The sequence below is a fragment of the Neolamprologus brichardi genome, chromosome 16, assembly GCF_056152115.1.
Source record: "Neolamprologus brichardi isolate AB-2024 chromosome 16, ASM5615211v1, whole genome shotgun sequence".
NCBI classification, from domain to species: Eukaryota; Metazoa; Chordata; class Actinopteri; order Cichliformes; family Cichlidae; genus Neolamprologus; species Neolamprologus brichardi.
The window spans coordinates 1,709,142-1,728,208 of NC_142119.1; the positions used below are offsets into that span (position 1 = coordinate 1,709,142).

At 40.5% G+C, this 19,067-nt stretch overlaps 1 protein-coding gene across 2 annotated transcripts in view; it reads left to right on the forward strand.

Moving 5' to 3' along the window:
* Window positions 1–19,067, forward strand: part of dpp10 (dipeptidyl-peptidase 10 (non-functional)) — a 246,521-nt gene that overhangs the window by 88,304 nt on the left and 139,150 nt on the right. Inside the window, exon 1 of one of the 2 annotated variants that reach the window (XM_087853044.1) lies at window positions 16,591–17,025. The exons of the other annotated variant lie outside the window; for it this stretch is intronic. Within the exon in view, the coding sequence (XP_087709170.1) occupies window positions 16,969–17,025 (57 nt within the window). The 5' untranslated portion in view covers window positions 16,591–16,968. Of the gene's footprint in view, window positions 1–16,590; window positions 17,026–19,067 lie in introns of those variants that run through there. 2 annotated transcript variants of the gene reach the window in all.

A 19,067-nucleotide genomic window follows, 5' to 3' on the forward strand; every position in this document is an offset into this window, starting at 1 on the left:
TGACAATGGTGCTACACTGATTCAGCAGTTTTAAATCTGCAGTAGCTTCATCTGCTTGAGAGCACCCCAAAGATGTAGGCAAGTGTACTTACCAATTTGTTGAGCTTACTGTATCCATAATGTGATTAGCAAGGCAATTGTTCAAGAGCGTTTATAGGATAAGTCACATGCTGATCGTGTCTGCACACTTTTCCACATGCCACACACCTGTGGGGTAAAGCAAAATGGAAACTTTATTTTGGAGCATAATATTCACAATTTAATAATAAGAAAGTAATAATAAAGACAGCTTTATGTTACATTACAGTGAAAAATAATACTGAAAATGAAACAAGTGGTTTGAAAAAATATCTTGTAGGTAGCACTTTTCTATTAAACTTTGCTTTGACACAACATCTAGGCAGGCAGCTTTCTTTCTCAACAGTTGCAAAAAAAAAAGAAAAAAAAAAGAAAAAAAAAAGAAAAAAAAAAAGAAAAAAAAAAACAAATGTCTGAAAACCATAGAAAAATGACATGGTTTTAACATCTGCCAGTTTGTCCCATTTCAGCCCCAGTCTAACCAAGCATGCGCTCATCTCCTTGAAGTCACTCCCTGTCATAGTCCCTTTCACTGAGTCAGATTAAAAAAACTATTCCCATTAGAGTGACAGAACCGTAGGAGTTTTTTGTGTTCAGCTGACACTATCACTCACTTTTATTAAACTGACCTGGATAAACTTTCTTTTTATTTTTTAACAGCCCTCTGTATCTTTAGCATCATTATTACATCCATACAATATTGATTGTAAATAAGGTTAGCACGTTGTTAAAGCAGGCCATACAAAAGGCGTCATACGTTTTGTTATACTGCCAAATAATCCATACATTTCTCAACATATTTAATCTTGTAATGCAATCTAAACTCAAATGCACCAATCTGTTCTCCAAAAACTACGTCCATGGCTTTACCTCTGAAAAAGTCCACTTGTTGTTCAAAATCCTACATTCTGCATCAACCGATTTTTTTATGTGAGTTGACATCTTTCAGGACTAGCAAACTAACAGACTTTAGACTTTAGAGCTTTTATTGTCATTGTGTGGTTTCTTGCACAGTGAAACTGGGTAGCTGGACCACAAAGGTGCAAAAGTAAAGAAAACAATATACAACGAGGAAAAAGCAATATATATATATATATATATATATATATATATATATATATATATATATAGAGAGAGAGAGAGAGAGAGAGAGATAGATATATATATAGAGATAGATATATATAGATATATAGATATATATAGATATATATATAACGGCTCTCATAAACATCTGTGCGCACACATTTACAGTAAAAGCAGCCTTGCATTGACACACACACACACACACACACACATATATATATATATCTTTTTTTCTTTTTTTCTTCAAAATAAAAGCAAAGAAAGTTGTTTTCTGATTTCCCACAAAACTGCAAAAAAGAGTGAGAAAAAAAAAACAAGAATTATTTATTTGAGCTACGTAACATTGGTGAAGAAAAAAATTCAGGATGGTTCACCACAAGCCTTCATTGGTTAGGATGAAAGAAAATATATCCTTTTATTATGTGTACTAATGTATAGAAGTCTGCAGTGCTCTACTGAGCAGCTTCACCTGGAGGACTCCACCAAAAAGACAACAATCAAACATTAAGCACTGAGAAGGTTGAGGACAGGTCGTGAACATGGAGCGCTGAAGCCAGAGATATGCACAGAAACGTACACTATGAGAGTGAAAGAAAAGGCAGAACACAGTGCAAACTAAGGGAGAGAGAAGACAGTTTATGCCTCACAGCATTGGAATTTAAATGAATGGAGAGGAGAAAGAGAAAAGATCTCCAGCAGCCTGGCCCTATAGCAACACAACTAAGGGATGGTTCAGGGCTACCTGATCCTAACTATACTCTTTATCAAAAAAGAAAAGTTTAAAGCCTGATCTTAAAAGCACAGATGGTGTCTGGCTCCTGAATCCAAACTGGGAGCTGGTTTCATAGAAGAGGGGCCCGATAGCTGAAGGCTCTGCCTCCCATTGTGCTTTTGAAAACTCCAGGAACCACAAGTAAGCCTGCAATCCGAGAGCAAAGTGCTCAGTTGGGATAATATGGTACTACGAGGTCTTTAAGATATCATTCAGGCTTTGTAGGAGGAGAAGGATTTTAAGCTGAAGAGGAGCTGGTAACGGAGAAATATGATCCCCTCACTCTGTCTGCACTCATGCTGCTGAGGACCTTGAATGCTGGATTTTTACTTGCAATGGAGTATTTTTAAAAATAGTATTTAATCTGTGCTTTTGCTCATTTAATATGTGAACCAACAATATGAACAATAATAAAATGCATCAAAAGGTGCTGTAGAAAATAATGTGACACAGCACTGTGGTGTTTCTCTTGGAGGCAAGTGGAGACCCCATTAACACTTCAATGTGTATTTTTTATTTGTATTTTTGTTTGTTGTAGTATGTGTACAACAAATGTGCAATGTCTTTAATATCATCACTCTCACCACTGTTATAGAGGGTTTCTTTCTTTCTTTTGTTCTTTTTTTTTTTTTTGTTTAACCACAGCAGTCATCTGTGAAACATCTTTAAAAACTCATTGGTTTGGGCAAGTAGTGTACAAACAGCAAACACAGAGACCAGCTGGTAAACTTCATGTGTCCATCCATCCATATATCCAGTGTTTTCCAGTTCCTCCCAGACTGCTGGAGTCCTGCAGTTAGAGTTGCTCAGTAGGCCATTACTGCAGACATTCTATAAACTGGTACACATAATAAAATAATTTCAACTCTTTGTTTTTTTTTAGCTTAAATAACAGTATCATCTGGTAATAAAGAGTTACCTGTTTCTTTAATGTAACTATTTGTGTTGTTGCTGTCTATAGTTTCTGCACATGCTTTATCAAAGTGAGAAAAGTCCCTTTGTATCTGTAAGCTTCCTGAATGTGAGGTTTGATGGATAAGGTGACAATGAATGCATGAATGAATCAAACTGAAACCTGAGACTAAACAAACCTAACATGAAACTAAAGCTTTAAAGAGGATTGTGGGTTGTGTTTTACCTGCTTCTAATTGATTCGTCCATCTCCACCACCCGCCAGTCTGAGAGGGTTGTGCTAAACTACCCCAAGTGCCTGAGTTTCAAATATTACCAAAGCTTTAAAACACCTTATCAAAAGCATTCAGAAAGCATCTGGAAAAGTATAAATTTGTATTTCATATGGAGTTCAATTAAAGAGTTGTTTTCTCATTAGGTTTTGAATAAAAGCCTATATATTAGTTGTATTATTAGGTTCAAACAAATGCAAATATGTCCATTTGCATCTGCTTGCACATGCAAACTCCTTCATAACAGCTTTTATAATTGATTCTTCCATCTTTCAGAAAAACCCCTTCCTTTATTTTTTAAAGATTAGAATATTCTGATTGGATGGCTAATCCCTTAGTCGAGTCAGCAGCATTGCAGACTTGAGGAAAAGAAGTATTAAGGGCTTTCACAGTCCCTGAGGGAGACCTCAAATACCTCCCAGTTTCACAGTGACAGTCTCTCGTTGTTAAACTTTGGTCTAAAGAACTTTTTTATATGACTCAAAATAGATATTCTTATGTTGTACATGCCTGGTATAAGCAATCTATGCATTGCCTACAGGCGTTCCTGTCTTCCCTGAAAGTACATCTTTAAGTCTTAATTTCTATGAAAAACATATCAATCTAGCGCATATTTTATTGAAATAGCATATGATGCACGAGTCAGAAAGGAAGGACATGTAAACCAATAGGGACCATACCGTGCTATTACATTAGAACAAATCAGGTTTTGCCCAATCACCTCAGAGCCTGTAGGCGTGAATATAATGAAACATCCTTATGTGCAAAACTCGTGTCAGTAATTAGGATGACTTTACACAGTGCAAGCTGCCTTAGCTTCTGAAACATTGCACCCAATGTCGAAGAATGCCTGAGGGCTTTCCGTACCCTTTACACTGAAGCCAAATTCTCGCCTACTTCTGTTGATCCGTGATGCACAGAATTCAGAAACAAGCTTTTGAGAAGTGAGAATGCTGAGCGCTTCGACTCCGTCACAAGAGCAAATGAGGCAGAGTGTTTGATCATAGAGGAAGGGCTGGAGCTTCCCGTAACGACCCAGAGGCTATATTGATTTAGAATAAGGCTTTGTGTCTCTTCTAGCTGCATACATGCATAATTTGCCTTCATTATGTTTAGTGCAGGGGGCTCTTTGCTTATATTTCCAAGGCAGGTTTGTTTTTAGTGGCAGAGGATGGAATTAGGGAGAGAAGTAAGGGCAAGTGGGAAAACAAACATTTTAAATTGCAGACGGATGGCTTTGTTTTAAGTTGTAGTTTTGTGTACTTTCACTGACCCGTGCTTTAATATATACTGTGCCCATGTATGAGAGGTGACACATGTTTATTGTAGAGTTGGCTCCATAGTGTGTGGTCACTACTATTTAAAAGTGCAAAACTGACAATTTTCTATATTTTCATTGCTTTCTTACAATTCTTCGTACCTGCGTGACTCTTCGACTCGCAGCGTTTCTTTGTGTCCGTTGTTAAAGCTTGAGACTGATGTGCCCTACATGTTCTAGTTTTGAATCTGTATGACGTTACTGATTGTGCATATCACTAATATGGCCATGACACAGCAGAAGGTCCACCCATATTCTGGCTTTTCTTCGGATTTTTTCTGGTTTTCAGCAGATGATGACCCAAAGAGCTTCAACAAGGCCCGCAATTGAATGAACAAGGTTTATTTTGAACTGTGAGCCGTGCACAGCTACTCAAATAACGTCTAAGAATATAAATATAGTGCTAGAAATGAGTACGATAGATTGCCTAAAAAGCATATTATTTAACTAAAGTAGTTGGAGTCTTGTTTTTAGAAAGCTGTACTCAAACAAGATGAATTAGTTCATTTGTTGATGATTTTTCAGGATTCAGCTCTAGCACAGCTGTAGCACGATGATAGAGCTCGCAACTTACAATACATGCACTATGTGTTTCCATGCTAATGAAAGTAAATGTTCCACTTTGTCATGTTTTGTGGCTAAAATATTTTTACACAGGTGTGGAGCTCTGTGGTATACAGCATAGAGAATCTAAGCCATATAAAGCTTTGGAAACACACAATAGTTTACACGGGACAATAAGAAACACAGTATTGATAGCCTTCTGCTTTACAACCTAACAAATAGGGCTTATTTGTGTACTCAACATCAGGTGAGACTCATCTAATGGCTCTTACAAATAAGTCCTAAAGCATCTATATCAACGTGCTCAAGGCTCTAACCAGCTGGTTAAAAAATATGAGTGTGAGTGTGCCGCACTTCTGAAATGTGGCGAGCAGTATATTGTTATAATGGAGTGTGAAATGCTGGACTTTATTGATCCCTGTGGGAAATTCTAGCTTTTCACTCTCTGCCTTCCACAGTTAGTGGTTAGTTAGGAATTCAGTGTTTCGGCTGAGGACACTTGGGCAGAGTGATTGCCTGTGGGTGCTTTGCTTGGGCCTATATCCAATAAAACATCCAGCTTTTCTAACATTGATCGGATGAATTTATTTGTGATGGTGGAAAAAAAAAAGGCTTTTCGACTACTGTTTGCTGCTTTTGTTTTAAGCACAGTATATGCAATAAATAATGGAAGTAAAAATCTACCTGATTCAGGTGTGTTTTACATTTTGAGGCATTCACGTCATTACAGAAATCAATATTTATTATTTACTGTGATATATACCTGCAATTTCCACTTGGTTAAGGTTTTTGGGGAAAAAAGTAACACAATGCACATCTTCTGAATGACCTCTGTAGTGTAGCTATGGGAGTGCTGTAGAAAAGAGCAATATGTCCACATTAAGAGACTGAATTTGTGGCTGTTGTGAAGTAACTCGGACAGAAGGCTACAGCTTCTCTTCTGTCTCAAATTGTTTTTGCACATATTTTGCTTTTTTCCCCACTTGCTGATTTCTTTCATTTTTACTCCATGTTTCCTTTTGGGTTTTTTTAACAACTTGGTTTCAGAAAAAGGTAAAATATACTCATGCATACTAAAAATAATCATTCTTATCCCTTGCAGTTTTAGAGTCCTTTGCAACCAAGGCCAAGAGACAAATTCAGAGTGATGAAAAATTAAAAACAGTTCCTCAAACGGCCACTCAAAAGCCAGCCAGTCCCTGAAAAATTTGATGTTAAAATGTCCAAATTTACAGCAGATATCAACGCGATATCAACCAGATTTGAATGTCACTGGTAACGAGGTGTTGAGTATTAGGCAAAGAAATGAAAATGTTCTATCTTGTCAAAAAAATGATAGCAGCCTGTCATATAGAATACTTTTCGAAAGCCTTGAGTTGCCCCTCATTTCTTTATATTTTGCTTCAAGGAGAAAATGTGATCTTGAGCAAAAGTTCTTCAGGTCTTTCTAAACGACTTCCAAAGTCCTTTTTTGGATGTTTGCTGCTTTTTCACTTATTTTCAGTCCAGTCATTGTACCTGGTCATCTTCAGAGGAGTGTGGGTTTTTTTCAGTATCTTGTCAAAATTAATGTAATTATGAATATAATAGAACTATTAGACAGTGTTTGGGGATTGTTATGGAAAATTTAACAAGAACCTGCAACACAAAGGAGCAAATGTGATCTTGAGCAAAAGTTGAGCTTGATTTGAAGTGGCTTTAATAAACACATTGCAATGTGGAGAGAACCACTCCAGTCAAACACTAGGGTGATCTCTGAATTGTGGCCGCCACCTTTACATCTTACATATAGAGACGCAGACAAAGAACATTTCACAAACTCTTACATGTTGCCCCATCTCGGGGAGGGGGCTATACCTCCTCCCTCACAGAGAGAATTATGACCTTGTTTTCTGCTTGGCCGTCACCTAAGGATTTACATCTATGATAGGCAGGAGGAGTCTCACTATCTGTTTAACATCTCCCATTATAATGGCCTCACTGTGTGTGTAGAGCAGAAGGCCCCTCTGTAGTGAACATACATACAACTAAGTGAGAAAGTGACATTACTATTACTAAGGTGATATGATTAAATATGTGATTAATACAACAGAAAAGAAATCTGCTTCCACAACACTTCCATGCAGTAAAAGCTTTGCAATGCGACATACACAGCTGAACACTATCAATAATGGATTAGCCTCCCCAGGACTTCAGCTTTCTTGAAGCAGTGTGGGATCATCTTGACAAAGAACAGAATGACAGCCAAGATCCAAAGATGGTCCCTCAAAAAGCTTGGAGAAATATTCCAAAGGAAAATTCAAGGAAGCTCCCTAAGAGAGTTGAGACTGTGTTGAAGAATAAAGGTGATCATACCAAATATTGACTTTAAAGCTCATTAGAAGTGTACAGACTCTTCGTTTATGTCTTATATACTGTCTATCCACATATGTTTGCAAATATTTCAATAAATCATTGCCTTTATTTCCCGTTGTCCCAGCAAAAATATAGAAATAGAAATACAATCACCGTTCAAATACTGCTCAAATACTGGATTTGACCCCATTTTTGTCTCCAGAATTCCCCTAATTCTTCATGCCACAGATTCACCGAGAAACTTTGGTCCATGTTGACATGATAGCTTCACAGAGTTGCTGCAGATTTGATGGCTGCACGTCCATGATGTGAATTTTCCTTTCCAACAGATCCCAAATGTGCTCTTTTGGACTGGGGTCTTGTGACAAGACTGTTTGAGTACAGTGAACTCATTGTCATGTGAAGGAAACCAGTTTGAGGTGATTTGAGTTTTGTGCCATGGCGGTGGCCGGAAGCAGCCATCAGAAGTACACTGTCATCATAAAGGGATGGACATGGTCACAAACAAGCTATGTTGTTTAAATGATGAGCAGCTGGCCCAAAGTGTGCCAAGAAAATAGCTTCCTGTTTCAAGTTCAGCAGAATGTCTTGGAGAGGTCTACATGCTGAAATGCTCTGAGTTGCTGCTACGTGATTGGTTGATTCGATTTTTATGCTAACAAGGAGTTGTATAGGTGTATCTAATAACAAGGTTGGTGAGTGTAGTTAAAATACATCCTCTTATACTGGGTGACCCCCTCATTAGGATTTCATTCAGCTCATTTGACACACCCCTCGATGGTATCAACAAGCACAGCGGGATAAGACAACAGTAATAAAAGGATTACACTAGCTGCAAAAATGAATGACGTTGCAATGTCAACAGCAGGGTGCCTCGGAGCTGTATAATCTGAGCCCTGTTGCATAAAATTGACTTAATGAATTAATGTTTGCTGGATGGAGCACATCGTGTTTCCTTGTAGAGACTGAAGCTTGCTGCAGCTCAGTGTGATGGCATTTGGCCCTTAATCAGTCCACCCTCTGCATTTATCTAAATATAATTACAGTTACAGTTACTTTGATCTATAGCTAAAGATGACAAAGACATGATTTCTCCTACTATCCATTACCATTTAGTATATCTGTTGCTACACAATAAACTAAATAACCATAATAACCATTTTTTTAATTGCAAAAATTATGCACAATGTCTTCTACATGGGCAGTTATTGGAAAGTATTTTTCAGTATTATTCTTATGGTCACTTCAAAGGAACTACTGGTGGTCATTTGGTAGCTCTGATCTTAGATCGTCTGAAAAACTGAAATTGCTGTTCAAATAGGAAAGAAAACATAGAGAAAAGGCTGCTGTTTGGCTTAGTGACTGTGTAGATCTCTAATCCATAAACACACACAATCATCTTTTTTTACATTACAAGCTATAAGCCTGGATCTCTGATGCTATAGGGTGTGCAAAATATCAATTCCATGATTACTGATATCAGTCAGTTTGGCTTGGTGCAGCTACAAAACAGGATGCCTTGCATCAAGGCACTCGACAGAAAACACCAATAAGAAATACGCAGTGAAATCCAAGGTCAGAAAATGTCATTAAAAAGAATGCCAGAAATGCATATGACTAAAATGTTTGGAGAACTCTGTCTTCACTTGTTTGTTATCCCAGACTGAATCCTAGATCAGGCCTCTGAGTGCATCTGTTGCAGGATTGTGGCTAAACATGGTGCTACATGACTCTGGCTGTATGTCCCAGTTCGTCCTTGTGCGATGGCATCTGTGTTTTTACTGGATGAAACCAAACCTACACTTTGGTTGCTCTCAACATTTCAAACACATCTTTGTTTTTGAGCTTGATTTACTTTGTAATAATAGTTATTATACGGGATTTTCTTGCGCTGCTTCCAAAGCTGATCAAAGAAATAAGTGTGCAGCATGGCTTGGAAATAAAATCCCTGTTTTTTATCAACACCACCCGCTTTTATCAGCAGCGACAGCTTCCCTCTGCTTTTGAATGCAGAACTCAAATCCTACATTCAAGATTACAGGGAAAACCCTTCAGGAGGAAACAAATCACTCTTTTAGCATCTGTCATTTTGAGTGACTTTGCATTACAAGGAAATGTCTGCTTATTACAGAAACTAAAGAATTGTACATGAAGAGTACCGACCAAGGAAGAGCTTGACTGCTATTTATTAGAGAGTCAGGGTGGTGATATTGCTCCCCATCAGAAGTGCCAGCTGCTGCTGTAATAATGTGACGTGCTGGATGTGAGCTGCTGGGGCTAAGCCACAGAAGCAGACACTGGAGTTTGGTCATGAAACTTTCATCAGCGGTGAGGTGGCGTGGAGTTCCTGAGTGTCTGCACTAAATTGCCCCAGGGTCATAAATACTTTATCAACAGCAGACACCTCAGCGAAACACCTCCCCAGAGGCTCTCTTTCCCTCCCTCTCTGTGTCCCCACCTCTCCATCGCCTCCACACTCTCCTCTGCTCTCCACACCTACACACTCTGTCTCTGGCACTCCACAACTGTACTGGGTTGTTTAAAATAAAGTATTTCATTCTCACACTCTGGGTACCTTAAAATTCAGTTGTCACGTTTCCAATTATAAAATACTCCCACACAGATTACAGCACATCCAGAGATGTTTTTCACTCTTCATTGTTGGAGTGACATGTTCGCCGTCTCTCACAAAATGATCTTGTCACTTTTTTTTTCATTAAAATTCACTGCAAAACAAACAAGAACAAAAACAAAAACACAAACATCAAACATACCCAAGCAAAACTCCGATCTTTTAAGGCACAGACTTTGATCTTCATGCTAGCAGTTCAGCCTAGCCTGCTTAGCTTTAATGCCACCGCCTTTATTCTCCCAGTGCTGTGCATCATGGTCTTAGAAGCAAGACACCAAGAGAGGCATTCATCCAAAGAACCTCTGCAGACCAAGCTTCTGTATGAGCACATTTATGGGGGAAGGGGAAAAAGTGAGCGCTTGTTGTGAAGTGCACAGATTACACTCAAATCCCCTCATCAATCTGACTGCAATCAGTGCAACTGTAACTCAGCTGTGTCATGAATCCAGCTGAGAATGTGCTGGAAGTCATCAGTGACACAATGCAGATCGGCTCAGTTCAGTTTCGTGCAGTTTCTTTATATTTGTCTGTGCATGTTAACGGTTTAAATGTTTAAAGTTTTGATAACTCTAGATAACATTCGGGAAGTTAAGGTGTCAGTGTTAATGTATGCTGTGCAGTTAACAGTGTTGGGAAGGTTAATTTTAAAATGTATTCCATTACAGATTACATGCCCCAAAATGTATTCCGTTACGTTACATAATGAGAGTAACGTATTCTGAATACTTTGGATTACTTAATATATTATCATGCTGTTTACAACTACATGAATGTACTATTGCTGTGATTTATTACTGTTACTGAAGGTCCGCGGCTCCGAACCGTAGTAAAGGGACCTCTGGCTAATACGGTGGGTTCTGTGTCGGCTCGTAGCCAAAAACTAGCTTTACTTTGTTGTCTGGGTCAACTTTGCTAGCAGAGACAGAGAGAGGCGTTGAAAGGCTGCTCCAACAGAACTTATTGTTTTTGGAGGAAAACACGAACACGGTGTACAGTCGAGTCTTAATAGCTTACTTACAACTGGGCTCGTCAGGCTCTCTTCTTGGCTGCAGTGGTTATTATTATATTTACATGCTTCCAGCTCCCGTTTCTGCTCGATGACAGCTCGTACTTTTCCTTTTTCTCCCTCCCTCGCTCACAGACACATAACGTGTATGGCAGTCCATTCTCCCTGCAGCACGGACTACACTGCCCATGATGCTACATTCTTTAGAGCCTGTAGCATTCTGCCTGTTAGCTTAGCACAACAACAACAAAAACGCCTCTCTCACCCAGGAAACACGCAGAGAGAGAGCGTCACCCTGTAACCATGGCAACCGTAACGCTGCCGCCTGGAACAACAGAACGTAGCTGTCAAACAAAACCAAACAGTCCTGACCCGCGACAATATGAAACAGGGAAGTACCGCCGTGTAATCCATTTATTTCAACAAAGTAACTGTATTCTAAATACCACCTTTTTAAACGGTAACTGTAACGGAATACAGTTACTCATATTTTGTATTTTAAATACGTAACGGCGGTACATGTATTCCGTTACTCCCCAACACTGGCAGTTAAATCTATTTTGGTTATGCCATGTTATAATCAGTTCGTTGAAGTATTATTTTATAGCCACAGACGGCCCAAAAGGTGAACATGGCTGCTACATGTTTGTGAATTAGTGTTACAATTACAATACAGACAATTGTTTTCTGTTAAGAGCATTTACATGTGCATGTTTCAAACAAGCAGAAATTCTATGTAAAATAAAAAATGTTAACCAAACTGAAACCCCAGTCCTAGATGGGTCACCAGTGATGTTATTATATTGATTATTTGCAAATCACTTTGAACGTAAAAACATTTGATGTTGTAGTGGAGAAAAACCTGAACTCCTGACAGCAGATTCCAGATCCACAGTGAGAGAATCAGGTGGCTTCGTTATACTTTGGAAAGATGTCCCTGCAAAACAATACAACAGTTTGCTGTGTGATCATCTTTATCTGCGATCAAGCACTTCTCTCCTGAGTGGTCACTTCCAGGATGACAATACTGAAATGGTTTGATGAGAGTGAAAATGAAACAGCTGTAATGAGAATTAGCTCCTCCAAGTCTGAAGCCATAGTTCTCAGGTGGAAAAGAATGGATTAGCTTCTGAGTTTCCATCCAAGTGTTTTTGGGGGGGTCCGGGAAAGGGTTAGGAGCTCGGTGATTCTGGTAGACCTCACAGTAGCGCTGCTGTGTCTCCAGATCTAAAGGAAACCAGTGGGGATGTTTTAGGCTTCTCCAACCGGGTGGAGATCCCTGGGCAGACCATGCAGACCTAGACCATCCAGGAGAGATTATGTTTCTTAGCTGTCTTTGAAGAGGGAGGTCCAGGCACCTCTGCTTACACTTCTCTTCCATGACCTGGACCCTGACAAGTGTGAGAAAAGGGAGGCTGTAAAATGATTTATACGCTGTTATGAGGTCATAAGATCTCAACATATTTGAACACCTATTCTGCACCAGTTTGTGCACGGTATATTTATTGGTGGCTTCACTACTGCCATTTACAAGCCGGCTGTCAGTTTACATCAGTTTGTTTCCATTGGTTTCTAAATGCAAACACATCAGGTTTAAAATTCATTCTTTCTCAGCAACCTAAAAGCAGTGTGTCCATCCTGTGTCCGCTTACTGTTTCAAAGCCAGCCGTATGCAATCTCATCCTCTCATCCAACCAAGTCAGAAACTCATAGTATTAAGGCTGAAAGAAACTTTGAAGATGCTTATGGAGGCTAACCAACTTAGATCCAACCTTTACCTTTAAATTAAACAATTTTCTAAAGGTTATCGCATATATTCATCATCCAAGCAGATCCAATGTGTGCATCACTCCCTCTTCCCAAACAGGCAAACTCCATTAGTCTCCCTCAGAGAGTGGTACACGCAAGCAAAGGTTAAGAGGAATTTATGCAAATGTGAGCTCCACAAATGCACTCAACACATCCACAAAAAATGAAACAGATTTTTTTAAATTTTATGATTATCATGTCAAATTCTTTTCAGACTCGTAAACCTTTGTCAACCATCACAGATGACCGCCCGACGCTGTTTGTACGTTTGTTACGCTGCATGTTTACTTTACATTAATTTCACGTCTCTGACATTCTGAAGGTAGAGCTGCTCAAACAGAACATGTCAATATTTGAGCGTCGCTGTTTTGGGCGAGAGATATGTTTAGTCTGCTCTCGATGCGAGTGTGAAGGTCTTCTGCTGGCATTTCTCCCAGTTCCTTGAGATATTTGACAGGGGATTTACTCTGCGTTGTCACTGTGCTGGAGATGGAAGTGAATCCAAGTTCTTCTTTCTGAAAGGCAAATTCCACATTCTATGCCCTGTTCAGACTTTTACACTTAGAAAGCAACTCTTCCAGAATGTCAGGGGCCAAAATAGTCCACTGCTGGCCCCAGGACATTTGGGTTTTTCCCTGCCAGCTAATAACCTGAGTGGACAGATGTGTGGTGACAGGGAAGAAAATGAGTATTGCTAAACGTCTCCCCGAGCAGGGATTTGCTAATCATAGCATATCAACCTGAATTAGGAATATTCACCCTGTCAGGCTTTTGCTTTTTCCTAATTGTGGGCTTCATGTGTCTGTATTCAGAACTATACACAGCATTTTAGGAGTTTTAGTAGTTTTGAGGGTGGTACAGGATTGTAAGCTTTTGCAAGTGTTGCTAGCTTACAACCGACATTAGTAACCAAGCTGATTTCAGTTTCCACCTCCATTTGTTTTTGCAGGTCTGTGGTACTAGAGGTGGGAGTGAAGTTTGCTCCCCTAGGCTTTGTTAGCCAGCAGTACACATACGTGTCAAGCTTGTTTCCTGAACTCTTTATCAGCTGGAGAAGATGCTGATGTTTTGACTGAGATAAGCAGATTCATCAGCAGTCTGTCAGTCAGAAATGTGATTGTAATATAAGAACAGTACTAATGGAATGTTAACAACACTGTCAGTGTTTCATGTACGGTTTCTCAAGTGAATGTTGAAATCTGTGTTTCCACAAAGTCCGCTTTAATTGGTGTAGAGTGCAGTGCTGAAAGGACTGAAGCGCAAGACACAAGTTCACAATTAGTGTTGGACTGTGATTGTTCACCCGACTTCCTGGCAATTCTTATGAATAAGTGGATGTAACATTTCCAACATTTTCAAAATTCTGGGGTCTTCACTAAACGTGGAACTATCCTGGAATGTGGGAACAATTAAATTCAAAACAAACTGTTTAAAATTGTAAATACATTTTGAAGAAGTATGTGTGGTAAAAAAAAATCAACCCCTCAAAGCAGCTGATAAAAATCACTATCGACAAAGATGGACTGAAGCCAGGGTCCTATGTTAAATCTACTTTTAGCACCGTTATTGTTTTGGGATCTAAACTATTCAGATCGCCACAAGCTACAACATATGGTGGTAGGTGGAAGGGGAATAGTCAGAGGCAAGAGGACATTAAATTCAATTTCTGTTGTCCAGAAATGTATTTAATTTTTAAAAATTTGAGGTCATATATGTGCTGCCCCCTGCTTCCCAGAACAGAGTCCGCTGGCGTGGTGTTGCAGACCTATGCTCCACCAGGAGTCTACAGGAAAATTGATGATGTGCTGTTCAGATCTGCCGTGTTTAAAGCTGGAAAACAACAGGTTAACCCAGACCTTTTTGAGATAACAAGAGAATTTACAAAGAAATCTAAATGTGGAAATTGTATTTATGTATTTACACTCTCTAGGGTTTACATTATATAAGACAAAAAAACATATCAGAACGTTTTTGTTGTTTTCTTAGGAAAAAAAGAGAAGTAAATGATTAATTTTGCTTCTCTTAAAACTATTACTGCAGTAGCTGCACTTGTGGAACTGAAGGCTGACTTGGACTGACTTCCACTTCAAAGTGGATTGATCACTCCTGTCCACAAAATAGAGCACGCAGATCGATTTGTGTCTTTATTATAATACAAACAGACCACTTTTTCAACACTGCTACATTCCACTCCACTCCTGTCCAATGAGATATCATCTCTGCGGTTCTATACAGACGGATAACAAATGGAAGATGAAAGACATCTGAGTACAGAGTCTTCCACGGCGGGTCACCAAATGATTTTAAATGATGACAGCTTTCACGATCACATCAGAATAAGAGTTAAATAAAACCCATTTAAACACCAAACGCAGGAATCTCTTTTGGAAAAAGAATGGGGGTGTATAGTGCAGTGTATTTAGTATATATCAGTATGTTTTGATTCATTTTAGTCTCCCGTGAGTTTTCTTTTGAAACTGTGGAATAGAAAACAGTTTGAAGGGTAATCAGTAATGCGGGGCCAGTTTCAAACTACTGCAGGTCTGAGAGGAATGCTTGAACATCTGGAGGCGTGTCCCTGGAGAATGTCGAGCTGTCAATGAGTGAAAGCAGGGATATGATTAGAGCACCATGCACACATGTCTCCGTCACCATTGTTGGGGCTTAATTTTGAGTTTACATCAAAACTGTGAAAAATGGAAATAACAAACAATAATATTCACGAAATGCTAGAAAAAGGTGAAGTTTGATTGCCTTTGCACAGATCCCCCCCCCCCCCCCCCCCCGCCAGACACACGAGCTTATTAACTGTGATTGAAACCGAGAAAAAACAGGAAAATATCTAAACTATCCACACTTTTAAAGATGAAATGGAGTGATTTACAGCTTACTCGTCTTTTCTTAGCCCAGCCCTTGATGCTTAATAGCTTTAGTCGATATATTTGATTGGCATTCGTGTTTATATTACTTGGTTGATTAAAAACTTCTTTCCGTCTTCGGTACTTCAGTACTGAAGCACACGACATCTTTCCTCCCACCCATTGCCCGCAGTCAGGTAGATGTCAGAGTTATTTCACCTCACAATCCCTAACAAGCTTAGTAATTCAGCAACAGTCAAACGCAGATATAAACTATTGATCTTTGTCTGGCGCGTTAGAGATATGAGCCTTAATATCACCGCCTCCCATTCTGCCTGCCCGGCTTCCATAAAGTTGAGCGTCTAACCACAGAAGCAGACCTCCTCTCTCATAAGCCCCGCGGTGAGCTTGATACAGCGGCGGGTTCACAGGTGTCATTTCTCCGCTAAGTACTCCAAACACCGACGTGATCGTTTCCGTGCCCTGCGCGTATTTTAACAACCGGCGGCGAGGTTTTTGTGAGCCACGCTCAATCCTCCCTTTATTGACCATTTAAGCTCCTCGCTCGCCGCCATCTGAAAGGCTCCCGTAGAACAAAAGCAGCGGGTTTCTGCGGCTGGAAAGCGGCCGTCTCCCTGAGCCCATGATCGGTGTTTAATGCACGATAACAAGCAGAGGTGGGTCGGTGTTACGCGCGCCCACAACAGTAAAGAAGAGGAAGGCTTTCAGCACCGCGGACAGCTCCTGTGTGCACCTTTCAGCACATGACGCTAACACGTCAGCCGAAACAGCTCGCAGTCTTTTTTTTTTTTTTTGAAACTTGGGTCCTGCAAAAGCATCCCTCCCCCGGAAACCATCACAAGACCACTTGAACACCCTCCTCCTCCTTCCCCTCCTCCACTCCGTCTTGGGCTATATCCTCCAAAATACCAGCATCACTGAGAGTAGACAGGGAGAGAGACCAGACACCAGGAGAAGTGTCAGGCTGGTAAAATGTGAGAACACTCCGTCTTTTTCGCTTCAGCAAACGAGCGTGTCCGAAACTCTCCTCCCTTTTCCCGGAGGGGGGTTGATGTGAACGCACAGGGCTGCGTTGGCTTCTCGTCACACGCTCGCCAAGACCTCGCACATATTCAATCGTGACGGATTCGTCCCTTCGCTCCACCACTCCTGTTTAAGATTCCGCAGTTGACAAGACGGCGCCTTGCCCTCCCCGCCTCTCTCATCAGACTTATTTTGCGCCGAAAACGGGATTCTGTCCGCTTTTCTTTAGGATTCGACCAAGTTTTCCCTTCCGAGGAGTTTTACAATGACAGCTACCAAGGAGCAGCCGAATCAGAGACAGAATCAACCGCAGCAGGATGAGGTGGGCAACTGGCTTTTTCTTTTGACTTCCACTTTACCCTTGTGCTTTATGTTAAACTCTACGGGATAACCTGTTCCGCAGCCTGTTCTAGCTTTAGGGGTTTAGGTCTGCTGAGAGGCCAGCCGCTGTGGCCACATCCACTAAGTGAAATGTGTAAAAATTCAGTGGCCGCTCGGCTCCCCCTCTCAAGCGGCATCAGCTTTCTGTGCAGATAGTGAGGCTGTGGCTCCAGTGCGAAGGGGCTCATTTAAGTTGGGGGCTGCACGTAGCAGCATCGAATTAATCGTGTGGCCAGCTGTGCGCGGAGCTTATTGTCAACTGTCAGGACCGGGTCACAGAAAGCTTGAACGCCGTGGGCACACGCGCTGTCAGTGAAGGGGGAGAGATTGAGAGAAGACCACTGCAGCTTGGGCGCATTGTAATTCAGCCGTTGCCTCCTGTCAGCTGCCCCCGACACCTTGAAAGAGAACAGTCCTGGAAAATCACTTTATAAGGGTGGGAAAAGGGCGCAATGTGTTCATTTTTCTACCTGCAAGACGCACATCGGCTCTACCTGATGTTCTCATCAGCTCATTAGCCTGCAGGGGTTAAACGTTCTCGGTTTGGCACCTTCACACAGGTGGCGTTGCGCACTGCAATGCTTTTTTTTTCAGGGCAATAAGATCAAGACTGCAACTTGACAACCACGCACGTGGGTTTGCGCCAAACCGCTGAGGCTCAATCAGCTTCAATTAATGGTCACCATCAGTTTTCTATTCATCCATCAGTTTGCTTTTCAATTAAAACAAATGAACAGTTCTATGAATGATGCAAATTCCATCTGTTTCACCCCGGGCTTTCCTCTGAGAGGTCCAAATATATTCTGGGTGCTCTTAATTGAATTCAGTCATGTAGTCCTATTATTCTAAGAAATCAAAACCTCGGCCTCATAATTGAGTTTCTGTGCCTGAAATATTAGAAGGCCTCATGAGATGTTGGTGAAGTATGACAGCTAACAGTTTTCTTTGCTCCATCCTCTCTACTTAAAGCGCAGTGGATACTACTCAGTAAGGCTCTCAGGCTAATTCAAAGTCATGTTGTTGATTTCATGTGTGAGCACTGACTACTCATTTGATTAGGGAGGATATTGTGAACCATATGTTCATAAATGCCAGAAGTTGTTAAGCCTGCAGGCAAGCTGACTGTGTTGGTGCTTTTATGAAGGCATTTCTGGCGTGTTTAAAAGCATTCAGTAACATAGTGGTGACTTCAAAGCAGCAACAGCATGAACATATCAGTGTGTAAGAATCACAAAGTCAGGTGATGGAGGTATTGTGAGCAAAAATGTCAGTGAAGTGAAGACAGTTTGAAAACCCTCTGTGAGTTTTTCGAGCACTCTGTGTTGGGAGCTATTGCATAAGATTTGTGCAGCAGGCCGGCGTCATGTTTGCAAGCATTGGGGGTGAGAGTAGTGCCTTAGCTGAGCCAAAGCTATTACTGTCCCAGGCGCTGTCAACCCACAGTGAGTATGTATAGCTCTTTGGCAGGCTCTTAACAGGGTAACTCTTCATCAAAGTTGCATGAAGATGCTGAGAGAATTACAAAAGGGGAAAAGACGAAGGTGTCTCTAAATAATGGGTGAAGGAGAAAAGTGGCCCTAAGCTGTTTTTTAAATGCAAAGTGGAGGACCAGCAATTCTCTTTTCATACTCTGCTTCTCTTTACTACAGTTGAGGCCATTGTTGTTGCATTAAAAGCCTTTTTTCCCTTTCTTTTTTGTGGTTTTGTCATTCTGACAAAAAAGAGAAAAAAGTAAAAGAAAAAAACCCACAACTAGCCACACAAATAACACTGGTGGGAACTGTGTGACGCAAATCCATAAAACTCTCCAGCTCTTCACTTGCTTTTTTAAGATATCTATTATTTTGTCCAGAAGGATGGCAGCCAGCTTGTTTTTTCCTCCATCATCCAACAATTTGCAGCAATTTGCAAGAACCACAAAAATACCTCTATAACCAAAAATCTGACCCTTCTCTTAAATATCCATCTGTGCAAAAAGCAAAA